This window comes from Rana temporaria, chromosome 9 (genome assembly GCF_905171775.1).
Source record: "Rana temporaria chromosome 9, aRanTem1.1, whole genome shotgun sequence".
In the NCBI taxonomy this organism is placed as follows: Eukaryota; Metazoa; Chordata; class Amphibia; order Anura; family Ranidae; genus Rana; species Rana temporaria.
In genome coordinates, this window is record NC_053497.1 from 52,023,964 (window position 1) to 52,038,120 (window position 14,157).

A 14,157-nucleotide genomic window follows, 5' to 3' on the forward strand; every position below is an offset into this window, starting at 1 on the left:
AGTAACGGACACCTTTTCTTTTAAAAAAAAAAAAATAAAAAAATATAGCAGAGCTTTTTCCTTTTATTGTTTTCCTTTTTTGATCTGCCTCTGCAGTCCCTTTCATTCCTGCCTAATTGAGAATTACTTTCCATTCTCCTCTGCTGCCTTCTTTTTACATCTTGTTCTATATGTATGAAAGTGATGCCATTTGGATTATAGGATATCAGTATCTCAGGGGCCATTACTATCCTTCAATAATAGAATGATATGTAAACAGACACAACAGTACCAGATCTTTGTCTGCGCATGCGCACGATCTGACGCTGCGTCACTGGAGAACTAGCTGCGAGAAGCAGGGACAGCCAGCTGCCTGTGATGCAAAAAGATGGCAGCGTGGGCCTGGATCTTTAGGAGAGTGGTACCAGAGAAGTGGAAAAAAGGGATTTTTAATAACAGCTTACCTGTAAAATCCTTTTCTTGTAGTACATCACGGGACACAGAGCAGCATAGCCATTACATATGGGTTATATAGTGCACCTTCAGGTGATGGACACTGGCACTCTCCGACAGGAAGTTCCCTCCCTATATAACCCCCACCCATAGTGGGAGTACCTCAGTTTTGTAGCAAGCAATATGCATCCCAAAATTCCCCCAAAAGAGGGGTGGGAGCTCTGTGTCCCGTGATGTACTACAAGAAAAGGATTTTACAGGTAAGCTGTTATTAAAAATCCCTTTTTCTTTATCGTACATCACGGGACACAGAGCAGCATAGCCATTACATATGGGATGTCCCCAAGCAATGCAAATGAGGGGAGGGAAAACAACCATGCACAGAAAAAAACAGCGGGTGCCATAGGACAAGAGGATCTTATACTGCGGCCTGCAGAACCGCCTGCCCGAAGGCTGAATCAGCGTTCCTCCTAACGTCCATTTGATAAAATTTAGCGAACGTATGAACCGACGACCAGGTCGCTGCCTTGCAGACTTGGGCCATGGAGACCTGGTGATACGCTGCCCAAGAGGCGCTCACGGCTCTTGTGGAATGAGCCTTGACCGACAAGGGCGGGCTCTTACCTTTCAGGCCGTAGGCCTGTACAATCACTTGTCTAATCCACTTGGAAATGGTGGCCTTAGACGCTGCCTGACCTTTTTTAGGTCCCTCCGGCAGAATAAATAAGACTTCAGTCTTGCGAATCTGGGCTGTGGCCTTTAGATAAATCTTAACAGCCCTAACCACATCTAAGGAATGCAGGAGTCTCTCCTTCTTAGAAGAAGGTTCAGGAAAAAAGGACGGGAGAATTAAGTCCTGATTCAAATGAAAGCTAGATACCACCTTTGGTAGGAAGGACGGATGTGGTCTAAGAACGACCCTGTCCTTATGTACAATCAAGTACGGTGTCTTGCATGACAAGGCTGCCAGTTCTGACACCCTTCTGGCGGAAGCCATAGCGACCAAAAAAACTAGTTTCCTAGTCAACAAGACCAGCGGGATTTCAGACAGCGGTTCAAAGGGCTGGCTCTGCAAAGCCGAGAGAACCAAGTTTAGATCCCAAGGATATAGGGGAGCTTTAATCGGAGGGTTAATCCGAATGACTCCCTGTAAAAAAGACTTCATTAAGGAGTGAGAGGCCAGAGGTCTCTGAAAGAAAATGGATAAGGCCGAGACCTGTCCTTTGACTGTGCTAATAGCTAGTCCCCTTTCTACTCCTAATTGTAGGAATTCCAGGATTCTCCCAATGACATACTTGCGGGGATGCCATCTCTTAGCCTCGCACCATGTAATGTAAGCCTTCCACACCCTATAGTATATAAGCCTAGAAACTGGCTTTCTTGCATTAATCAGGGTGGGAATGACCCGGCCAGAGAGGCCCCTGTTTCTGAGAATTAGGGATTCAGCCGCCAGGCCGTCAAATTTAGGGCCTGTAAGGCAGGATGGAAGAACGGTCCTTGTGAGAGGAGGTCCGGCCTTAACGGGAGGACCCAAGGTTCTTCCACTGCCATCCTTATTATTAAGGAGTACCAAGGCCTCCGGGGCCACGCGGGGGCTACTAGAATCGTTGGTTTGTGCTCCACCTGAATTCTGAGAAGAAGACGGGGTAGCATCCGTAACGGAGGGAAGGCGTAGGTCAGTGCAAACTGATGCCAAGGACATACTAGGGCGTCCGTCCCGTAGGCCAATGGATCCCTTGTCCGTGACACGAATCTGGTCAATTTCGTATTGAATCTGGAGGCCATTATGTCCACCTCCGGGACTCCCCACCTTTGGCAGATGTCCTGAAATACCTCGGGATGGAGGGACCATTCTCCCGGAGACATCTGATGGCGGCTGAGGAAATCCGCCTGCCAATTGTCCACCCCGGGGATAAACACTGCTGAAATGCAGGGAACATGGGACTCTGCCCAAGCAAAGATCCGGTCCACCTCCTTCTGGGCTGCCTGACTTCTGGTGCCGCCCTGGTGGTTTATGTAGGCCACAGCCGTGGCGTTGTCGGACTGTATCCTCACAGGGGAGTCCTGTAATACATCTGTCCATGCAACCAGAGCTAACCGGATTGCTCGTATCTCCAGAACATTTATCGACAGGATCGATTCTGCTCCTGACCACTTCCCTTGCTGGGTCAATCCGTCCAGGACTGCGCCCCACCCCAGAAGACTCGCGTCTGTGGTCACAATCTTCCATGAAACTGGACAGAACGACCTTCCCTTCAAAAGGTTCTGTGGGACCAGCCACCAGCACAGACTCTGACGGGCTGCCTGGGACAGGGATATGGGAAGATCCAGGGCCTGGATTCTCTTGTCCCAAGCTGCGAGAATTGCTTTCTGCAATTTTCGGGAGTGGATCTGGGCGTAGGGCACCGCCTCGAAGGTGGCCACTAGCTTGCCCAAGAGGCGCATACACAGGCGAACTGTTGGCCTTGCGCGGCTTAGAACCACCTGGATCAATTCCTTTATAGAGTCCACCTTGGACTGGGGAAGAAAGACCTTCTGCTGCATAGTATCTAGAATTAACCCAAGATACTCCAACCTTCTTGTGGGCTGCAAGGCCGACTTGTCCTGATTTAGAACCCAACCCAGGGTTTCTAGATAATTTACCACTAAGCAAACTGCCTGTTTTAGGCTGGCTACTGAAAGGTCGACGACTAATAGATCGTCTAGATAAGCCATAACCAGGATCCCCTGGGATCTTAGGTTGGCCAACACCGGGGCCAAAATTTTGGTGAAGACCCGGGGAGCCGTGGCTAGCCCGAAGGGCAAGGCCGTGAACTGAAAATGCCGATGGCCTAAGGCAAACCGGAGGTACCTGAAATGGCCGGGGTAGATTGGCACGTGCAGGTATGCATCCTTGATGTCGATGGATGCGAGAAATTCTTTTCCCTGTAGGGCGGCCATCACTGAACGAATGGACTCCATACGGAAGGAGCGAACCCTTAAATAACGGTTCAGGGTTTTTAGATCCAATATTGGTCTTACATCTCCGTTGGGCTTTGGGACTATAAATAGATTTGAATAAAATCCTTGTCCGCGCTCCTGAGATGGTACTTCCATAATCACCTGTTGATCTAAGAGGCGATCTAGGGCTGCTAGGAGCGAGACCCTTTTCTTTGGATCGCTTGGGAGCCTGGACTCCTGGAAGTGAGGAGGGGGAAACCCCAAAAACTCCAGCCTGTATCCCCGAGCTACTGAGGACAGAACCCATTCGTCGGAGATTCTGGCCTCCCAAAGCTCCGAGAAAAAGCGGAGTCTTCCCCCCACCCGAGAGAGTGGGGGCGTCCCTTCACAGATTCGCTTTAGGGGCAGCTTTAACTGGTTTGCGAAACCACGGTTTTTTGATACCTGGAGCTTGCCCTTGCGGTCTGTTTGCGGGTGAACGGCCAGCAGGCCGTCGATACTGCCGGGAGGGTGAGGGACCTGGACCTGGAGAGTTTGGGCGCTTAAAGGTTGGCCCTCGAAACCTCTTTTTAACAGGCAGGAGAGTGCTCTTGCCACTGGAAATCTTCTGGATATACTTATCCAGATCATCTCCAAACAACCTCTCCCCCTGGAACGAAAACCCAGTTAAGAGTTTCTTACAGGGAGTCTCTGCCGACCAATTTTTTAGCCATAAAAGTCTTCTCATGTGAACCAGGAATAAGGATAACCGAGAAGCTTGCTGGATGGAATCCTTAATGGCATCTACGGCAAAGCATAATGCCCTAGGCAGATCAGCCAAGTCCTGTGCCTGTTGCGCCGGAAGGTCTCTTAGAACCTGTTTGGCCTGGTCCTTCAATGCCTGGCATACGCCAATGGCGGCTACCGCTGGTTGCACTACAGCCCCTGCGGTGGCAAAGGAAGATTTTAGCAGAGTTTCAAGCCTTTTATCGACAGGATCCTTAAACATGTGAATGTTGTCTACCGGACACGTCAAGGACTTATTGACACATGAAATGGCTGCGTCCACCGTAGGGACAGTCCATTTTTTTGAAAACCCTTCTTCCAAAGGATATAAAACTGAAAACCTCTTAGGAGGAAGAAAGATCCTATCTGGTTTGGCCCAATCCTGAAAGATTAGGTCCCTCAGCAAGGGATGGACCGGAAAAACCGCACTGGTTTGGGGAGCTTTTAAGGAACCAAGGGAGGATACGGTAGCCTGAGGTTCAGGCAAGGGTAACTTAAATGCCGTCCGCACCATGTCCGCTAAGGACTGTATCCATAGTCTCTCTGCCTGAGAGGCTGAGAACGGTTCCTCTATTGTGGATTCTTCCGAACCCTGTTCCAGGGGGTCATCCCCCTGCTCCGCCAAGAAATCAGTTTCTTCTTGGGAAAGGACCTCCTCATCTGGAGAGTCGACCCTAGGGGAAGGGGACCTAGTCCGTTTCTTCCCGGGAAATGATGCGGCCAATAAAGCAGTCATTCTTTGCTCAAATCCGCCTAAGGTGGCGGCTAACATCTCCTCCGTAACAAAGGAGGGAGTTGGTTGGGTAGGGCCAGCCGTAGCACCTAGCAACCCCAAAGGCTCAACTGGGCTAACGACCTCTGGTCTGTCCGGGGAGGAAGGCACTGCAGAGGTCTGGCCAAGATCCTCCGAACCCGATGGGGAACCCTTCTGCTTTTTTGTAGCTTTAGCATTTTTGGAGCTTCCCGCGCCCTTAGGAGCCATCTATACAAACCCAAGGTACTCCGCTAAACACCACTAACTGTTTTAATCAGCAGAGACACAAAAAAACACCTCTTTGAAAAAAAGTGTCAAAAAAAATTATAGGTTAGGGTGCTGTTAAATTAATAAACCTCCCATAACCTAATAAAGATGGACAATACAACGCCCCAAGGGCTTGCAACTCACACAAAATATGAGCTAAGTAAAGCCACCTTTATGCTGATCTGGGATAGAGCCGTGGGTAGCAAGGCTCAGACTGCTGCAAGTACACCGGCTTTTTAAACAAAAAACGAGCCGCAGGCTCTTTAAGAAACGTGTACTTCACCAGATCCACCACCGGGTGTCACTCTCCCTTTGCACAGTACTGCTCTCACGCAGTTAACCTGCCGCTGCTCCGTGTCCCACGGCGACCCAGATCGACTGCCAGCCTAATATAGGCTCTCAGAGCAGGAAGAGGGACCGCCCCGAAAAAACTCCGCCTCCTCACGCAGCGTCGCCGCGTCTATTTACATGGTGCGCGCGCGCCCGTTCCGGACGCTGCTGGAGGAGCAGAGACACACGTGGGGCTGCAGTATGGGAGTGAGACGCCCGAACAGGCTTACGGGGGAGCTATGCAGCTGCGCGGATGGTAAGACCTCCATGCTACACAAGTGACCCCCCCTAGCGCAATAGCACTCTTATTGTAAACCTTATGGTATGCAGCCGTCTACCAGAACCAGCCAGGGGAAACATTAGTGGGTATATAGAAACCATCCTGTCATGCAGACTTTGTGGAATGAGGCGCCCATGCACAGAGGCATAAAGCGGGCTAAACCCAGAGTCCCCTGTGGGGGCCTGCTGACAAACCAAGTTCCGCAGGCCCCCTCTTACCTTCTCCACGCCGCAGGGTATTGCCATACTGCAAGAGGCCCAATCTTCCCCCTAAAACGTGGGTAACGTCATAGACCTTCAGGTACCGGGGTCCAGATTAGGAACACCACACTCCTGGACCTATATAGCACTGCTGGCAACAGGAATTGCTTGGTTGCAGGAAACCAGTCCTGGAACCCAGAGTCCAGCTCTCGCAAAGGAGAAGCGTTATAGGCAAAACCCCCTCCAGGACCTGGGGGCCCGGGTACCGTCCACTTTGGCTATGAAGCACCTTGGACGGATCCGGTCAGCTTGCCCTGGTCCAGAGGACAACTATAGGCAGAGCTCTTCAATGCACCAACACCTAAGACACTGGCGAAAAAACTGAGGTACTCCCACTATGGGTGGGGGTTATATAGGGAGGGAACTTCCTGTCGGAGAGTGCCAGTGTCCATCACCTGAAGGTGCACTATATAACCCATATGTAATGGCTATGCTGCTCTGTGTCCCGTGATGTACGATAAAGAAACACAGGTTATGTTGGGCTTGTAAGTATATTATTACAGCATAACAAAGCACTAAAAGGTAATTCGGGAAAGAGACAGAAATTTGCAATGGCGTGGTAAAGTTTCTCTTTAAATACTGCTTATAGCAACCAATCAGGCTGCTTGGTTCCGTTGTGACCTTGGCCCCCAAGGTCACAACAGGATACAGCAGAGACTTTCCATGCTCAAGACACAGCAGTAAGCTTAACTCCTCACGACAATGAAAATTGTTGGTTTGGGCAGCACGATGGCAAGTATTTTTTCCTTTGCCAGAAGCCTATTTTTTTGTTTTTAAAAAACAGAGACAAAGTCTCAATAGATGTTTAGTTCGCTACGGTTTGATCTATGACAGCCACCCCTTTTACAGCAGCTGTGAGACAGAACTGCAATTTGTCACCTTAGAGCAGGGAGTAACAATAAGGGACTCCATTCCTGAACGTGCATTGTAGCTTTTTTGCTTGCAAAATCCTGGATCGATGACATAAATGATCCCATCTATGGTCAGCGAGGTCTCTGCAATGTTGGTAGCTACGACAACCTTTGAGAGGGAAGGGGAAAAAAAATAATAAAAGTAAGACGTTCACTTTCCTAGCAGTCTGTCCTCAATGTTGTTCCCCTTTTCTAATATACACTACCTTTCTGGCTCCAGGCGGGGTGGGATCGAAGATCTTGGCCTGCATGTCTGATGGTAAGTTGGCATATATTGGTAGAACAAGCATCTCTGCTATCTTTGAGCCAAGCCGGCGACACCGTTCCTGCAACATCTCAACACACGCCTCAATCTCTTCCTGAAGAAAAACAGCAGTAAAATACTTGGGTAAAAATCAACACAGCCAATTGTTTTCCACCTAGTACAGGCATGTCCAAAGTGCGGCCCCCTGATGATTTAATATGGCCCCCCTGGGGATTTGGAGAGATATAGAGAGATTATATATATATATATATATATATATATATATATATATATATATATATATATATATATATATATATATATATATATATATATATATATATATATATATATATATATATATATATATATCCATTGCAGCCTCACATGTGCCCTGGGGGCCGCAAAAGATATATACCGTATTTATCAGAGCTGCCTTGGACGGGACAGGACGTGCGCCGTCAGATTACATGAAGAGAATCTCTTGTTTACTCGGCGGCGTCTGTAATAGGAAGTCCCGTTTCCTGGGATGCCATTGGATGACTTTTACTGTTTATCATAGGAGGCGGGACTTTGTATTAAAGAGGCCACCAAGTAAACAAGAAATTCTCCTGTTTGTGTTCTGACGGCACTTGTCGCTCCCCCTCCCTGTCCCCTCCGAGGCTGCAGATGGGCATCGATCAGGCTGCACTGATGGCAATGGCAAGGCTGCATTCAGCTCACATGTGAGGCTGCATTGATTGCAATGGTAAGGCTGCATTCATGGCAATGGTGAGGCTGCATTCATGGCAATGGTGAGGCTGCATTCACGGCAATGGCAAGCCTGTGCGTGTTATATGCCGATAATACGGTATATCCAAATAACACGCCCAAGCTCATGATTAGTCCTGAGCAGCGCTCGGGACTCGTTGGGGCCACAAAAGAGATATATACAGTATATCCAAAAAACACGCCCAAGCTCATCTCTTCACCACACACAGCCACAAAGGCAAGAGAATTCTTGTTGGGCAGTGTATTAGTTGCTCGGACGAACACACTTAGATCAAATTATAATGGTTCAAAAAATATCAGGCAAAATGGTCGGCCCTCGAGCATGTTCACTTCATCAAATGTGGCCCTCTTTGAAAAAAGTTTGGACACCCCTGACCTAGTAGTTGGTGGAATCAAATGGATAACAGCTCATTCACAGACCATGTTTTCTATATGCCTTTTCCGCACTGCACTGGTGCATTGCATAAAAATACCACATGCATGCATTAGCACATTACGTACAAAACCGCATCTCGAGCAGAGTGGCAGTGCCTTATGCAATATTTGGCTTTTATACAGTGTTTTATGGGCCAACTTTTGTGACAATAAAAACATTTTGCACCAACAGAGTTCCATTTTGCTTTGTCTTTTCTGGGGAGTGCCTATAAAGGCTGCCATCCAGTACTTCATACATCCAGTAAGTAAACACATATCTCTATAAAGCAGTGGTCATCAACCCTGTCCTCAGGGCCCACTAACAAACCAGGTTTTATGCATTACCTTGGGGAGATGCAGACTAGAATACTTCAATCACTGAGCAGCAAATGATATCACCTGTAGTGTATTTCAGTTATCTTGCAAACCTGACCTGACCCTGAGGACAGGGTTGATGACCACTGCTACAAAGCATTAAAGTCCTACATGTCGATGAGTTCCCATCTATATCTATTGGTAATAGCAGTGTCTTTTTTTTTTTTTTTAAACAAAAACATGACACTTGGTAGATCATATTTTGTGTGTGTATTGCAGCACTAGGAAGGAGTCCACACAATACACACAAAAGATATGATCTACCAAGTGTCATGTTTTTGGTTTAATAAAAAGACGACACTGCCTTTACCAAGGGATACGGTATAGATGGAAACTCATCGACATCTAGGACCTTTAATGCTTTATAGATCAATATGCGTTTACTTAAGGGCTACATATATCAATTCTTAGTTACGAAAATGGACTATACTAGCATTTGCTATTAAGTGTTTTACTACAGAAAGATACCTGTTGATCCTGCCAGAAAACAAGTCACTTCCTGTGGTAAGCTGACAACACATTGCCTCTGCGACACTGAAATACCAACACCATCTTGTCAGCCATGCCTGGGTTCTCCCCTGCAGGGCTACAGCTCACTTCCCCCTCTTCATAAAATAAGGGGCAGGTGTTCTAAAACCCATCGGGACAGTCATGTGCAGGGCACATAAGGCACTGCTTAGGATTTTAGTGCAGCAGAGGCAGCATTCTCTGCTCACTACAGAAAGTAAGGAGACCACTGGATTTTTGATAGATCAACAGGTATTTTTATGTAGCATTTTAAAGGGGTTGTAAAGGTTATTTTTTTATTTTCCAAATAGGTATCTTTAAGCTAGTGCATTGTTGGTTCACTTACCTTTTCCTTCGATTTCCCTTCTAAATGTTTTTTTTCTTTGTCTGAATTTCTCACTTCCTGTTTCTCCTCAGTAAACTTGCCCCCATCATTCGAGTGGTGGTTAGTCAGTAAGCTGTTCAGTAAGCTGTTCTGGCTGACTAACCACCACTCGGATGATGGGGGCAAGTTTACTGAGGAGAAACAGGAAGTGAGAAAATCAGACAAAGAAAAAAAATAATTTAGAAGGTAAATCTAAGGAAAAGGTAAGTATACCAACAATGCACTGGCTTAAAGGAACCTATTTAGAAAACAAATATAGTTTTATACATAAAACAAAACTACACTCTGCTAAATTTATCTACCAACCTCTAGGCATGAGAACTCATCGCCATAACACAAATTATTTACTCTTATTATCAATTCAGTGTCTTTGACAATCCCAGACAAAAAAAAAACTCTGCTGTGCATAAGTTAATATTCCTCTTGACATCAATGTGCAGCAAGAATATACTCTGAGCTGCACCCGAGTGTAAATTCAGAAGAAGCATTGCTGGAAGGCAAGATACTTTTATAGCAGAAGATAAATACAGAAGTCTCTTCTGCAACAAAAGCCTGCCTGCCAGCATTGTTAAAGTGATATTAACCATTTCCTTACTGAGTCATAGTAATATGACGTCGGCAGGAGCCCTCCCTCCCTCCGGGTAGACGTCATATCGCCCGGGACCCAGTGCGCATGCCCGGCGGCCGCGATGTCCGCCGGGCACCCGCGATTGCCCGCAATCACGGCAGGACCATGGATCTGTGTGTGTAAACACAGATCCACGTCCTGTCAGAGGAGAGGAGACTGATGTGTGTTCCTCTGTACATCGGCCTCCTCCCCTAGCGAGTCCCCTCCCCCTACAATCACTCAATATTTAACCCCTTGATCGCCCCCTAGTGCCAACCCCTTCCCTACCAGTCACATTTACACAGTAATGCCGAGCCCCTGGAGTCAATACTGTGACCTAAAATAAGTAGGCTAAGGATTTGATCTGTGTACTTTGGGTCAGAGCATTAGACAATACTGAATACTGAAGATGGAGACCTTGCATCAAAGCTAGCAATTCCTAAAGAAGATCATTGGCAGCGCTTGAATTTTTATTTTATTTTTTTAAGGAAATGGTTACTTCCATTAGAAATACCTTTATGGCTTTAATATTTATACCAGCTTTAACACTCACCACAGTGAAAAATATATATGTACCTACCTGCCCTGTCAAGAACACCAATATGTCTCCAAATGGCTGCGTAACATGAATCTGTAGAACGGACACAACACACGCCTCTAGGTAATCAGCTTCTGGGGCCTGCAGAAAGTTATTTGTTAAAATCAGCAAATTTAGCACTGTTCTTACACTTCTACAAATTGCCAAAACCTGAAACCAGAGTACTGTGCAAAGGTCCCAGGCAGGTGTGAAAAAATCCTGCAAAATAAGAATGCTTTCAGAAAAAGAAGCGTTAGTTTATTTTTAGCAATTGACAAAATGGAAAGTAATTGAACAATGGAGAAATCCAAAAATAAATAAATAAACTTCTATTTCTGAAAGCATTCTTCATTTACAGCTTTATTTCCCACACCTGCCTAAAATGTTTGCACAGTACTATATATGCACTTGAATATCATGTACAACAGAATACGGTACGCATGAAAGAAACAACCTGCCTTAGGATACTTTCACTTATTGATTGCTTTTTTGTTGGCTGTTGCAGTTATTTCAACATTAGGGCTTTCTTATAACCCAAACATGTAAAAAAAAATTCTATCTATCTAAGATAGAGAGAGAGAGAGAGAGATAGAGATTTTATATATATATATATATATATATAAGATAGATAGATACACACATAAATCAAGCAATTGGATTATAATCAGGGAATATTAACTGAATACTAAATGGTCTGTCCTACCAGGGAATATGCTTCTGAAGTACAACTAAAGGCAACCTATATATTTTTAGTGAACCATTAACAAAGCTCATTAAAATAGCACATTATTAAATATAATAAAATCATAGTTCACTCATTTTACACCTACAATTGCTTGCCCTCTCCCCCTCTCTGAGCCTGTGTCACTGGATTCAGATAGTGCTGCTGGGAGGAGTCTTGCAGAGACAGCATGTCATTGCCCTCCACTATACTAGTGTCCGTCTTGCACAGGGAACTATAGTTCCCATGATTCAACGGCCAGTGGACAGAGGCAAAGGTGGGACATGGGAAGGGTATATGAGGGGCATAGGCGAGCTGAATGTGGGAAGAGTGGGCGAAGCCTTGGCGTGTCTTCTAAGTTGATTGGCATGCTAGGGCTTTCTAAGCAAAGAAAGCGACACCCTACAATGACGTCCCCCCGCCGCGCTGTAGTCTCCTCAAGACGGCATAATGCAAAAGGGGACAACAGAGACATTTGGAAAAACTAGGAAGATCTGTTGTCTCCACAATAAAAAGGAAGCCGACAGACTTGAGGGGGAGCAGGTAACATTTCTCTATACACTTGCTTTTGCATGACAAACCAAGACATACATATTGTACATTCTACTTCGTTTTATAATATATTGTTTTTTAGTTTTTGACCTTAGTTATATTATAAGCTTTCTGTTCACAAAGTAAATTTAGGCTTGCTAAGGGTTAATGAGGAAAGCTGCATGACCTGATAACATTCAATTATTTTAAAGAAATGTGCCTATGAATTGACAGATGTCTTTATGGAAATCTTTAATGCTTCCTTAGGCCCCTTTCACACTGAGGCGCAGGCGGCGTCAGCGGTAAAGCGCTGCCATTTTTAGCTGCGCTTTACCATCATTTTTGCAGAGGTATTCGGTCAATAGCAAGGCACTTTTAACCCCCGCTAACGGACGAAAAAGGGTTAAAACCACCCGCAAAGCGCCCGCTGCAGTGGCGCTTTTCCGGTGGTGCACACACCGCTCCCTAACCGCTCCAAAGATGCTGCTTGCAGGACATTTTTTAACGTCCTGCCCTCGGGCTTTGAAACTGGAGTGAATGGAGCTGCTCTTTCAGGGAGCTTTGCAGGCGCTATTTTTAGCATTAAAGCACCTCAGTGTGAAAGGGGTCTTAGAGCGGAAGGTATTGCCTTCTTGCCCGAGTACATAAGTAATGGTCTCAGGTAAGGACCATCATCCAGTGGCTCTGACATCCATTATAATGAAATGCTTTTAAAACTTAATATAAAATCACATTAAAAAGTGTATTCCATCAGAGCTGGATAGCTACCAATTTTACTGATTTTTTGGCCGATAGACAGCAGAGGATAAAAGTTGGCAGTTGCTACTCATCGACTCTATCCCTTAGAACAGTGGTGCCACAGGGAGGTGTGCCAAGCACTTTTTTGTTTACTTGATACTTATTATTGCGTCTCCCGCTTTGAGGTGAACTCTGTTCTAAAATTTGCAGGTGACACCACGTTAATTGGGAGAATAGAAGATGGCAACGAGGCCATAGAGGGTTGGTGCAGAGACAATAATTTAGACCCAAGTATGGATAAGAAAGTAATTGTAGATGATTTTAGAAGAGAGACTAGCTATGGACCAGTTGTGATTGAAGGGGCGGAGGTCGAGAGGGTACAGAAGTTCTCTTTTCTGGGAACAACAATTAGGTGAGCACCAGTCGTGGACAGGGCACGTATCCCTGCCTGATGGGCAAGGCTCAGATATGTACTTCTTGAGGAAGCTGTGGTGGCCAGGCTTTTCCAAGCGTGTCCTCAGCTTCTATAACGCAGTCATTGAGAGTGTGCCGACTTATCACATCTCTCTGCAGTAAGAGATGTGCATGGTTTTAATTCTAGATAGTGTGAAAGGGGATAGAACCTCTTAAGTTTTGATTGTTTAGACAGAGATGCCAATACTACAGGACCTTTACAATACACATTGCATTAGAATGCTTTTACAGTGTGTCACGTTAAGGCAGTCTGTTTAAAGCAGTCAAGAGCTGCAGGTGCTTTTGCTGCTATTAAAACACTGCACTGGAGTGCCATTAACAATGAATGGCACCACAATAAAAAACTATGTGTACTGACACTCATTACAGTTAAGCCTTTTACACCAATGTGAATAAAATGCTTTAATTAAGGGCCCTTTCAAATGTACGGATCCCGTGAGTATCCGTACCGTCATTATCCGCTTGCTCAGTGGGGATTGCTCCGTTGATCCCCGCTGAGCCGGCAGATGACAGGGGGGTCCCTGTCAGATCTCCCCTTTCCTCTCTGGGGGGGGGGGGGGATCGGATGAACACGGACTGTCTGTTCACCCAATCCGATGACGGATGAAAAAAATAGGATCTTCCTCCGTCTGCAGAAACGGACCATAGCGATGTCAGCAAATGTTCATCCGATGACACCCGCTATCCCATAGGGATACATGCATGTCCGTATTTCATCTGAAAACGGATGGATGAAATACGGACATATGGTCCCGCTGGTGTGAAAGGGCTCGAACAGTTTCTATTTTTATATCCACATTCCCCTACATAAATATTTGGGATTATCATTTTGAACTGTGGGCAAATGCAGTTATTTACATAAATAGAATTGCAT

General features: G+C 46.0%; 1 protein-coding gene across 2 annotated transcripts in view; it reads right to left on the bottom strand.

Annotated features, from left to right (window-relative positions):
* Nucleotides 1-14,157, bottom strand: part of DHX16 (DEAH-box helicase 16) — a 65,517-nt gene that overhangs the window by 31,594 nt on the left and 19,766 nt on the right. For both annotated transcript variants that reach the window (XM_040323449.1, XM_040323448.1), the window contains exons 12-14: nucleotides 10,823-10,921; nucleotides 7,146-7,298; nucleotides 6,908-7,048 (exon numbers count right to left, since the gene is read on the bottom strand). In XM_040323449.1, the coding sequence (XP_040179383.1) occupies nucleotides 6,908-7,048; nucleotides 7,146-7,298; nucleotides 10,823-10,921 (393 nt within the window). The remainder of the gene's footprint in view (nucleotides 1-6,907; nucleotides 7,049-7,145; nucleotides 7,299-10,822; nucleotides 10,922-14,157) is intronic.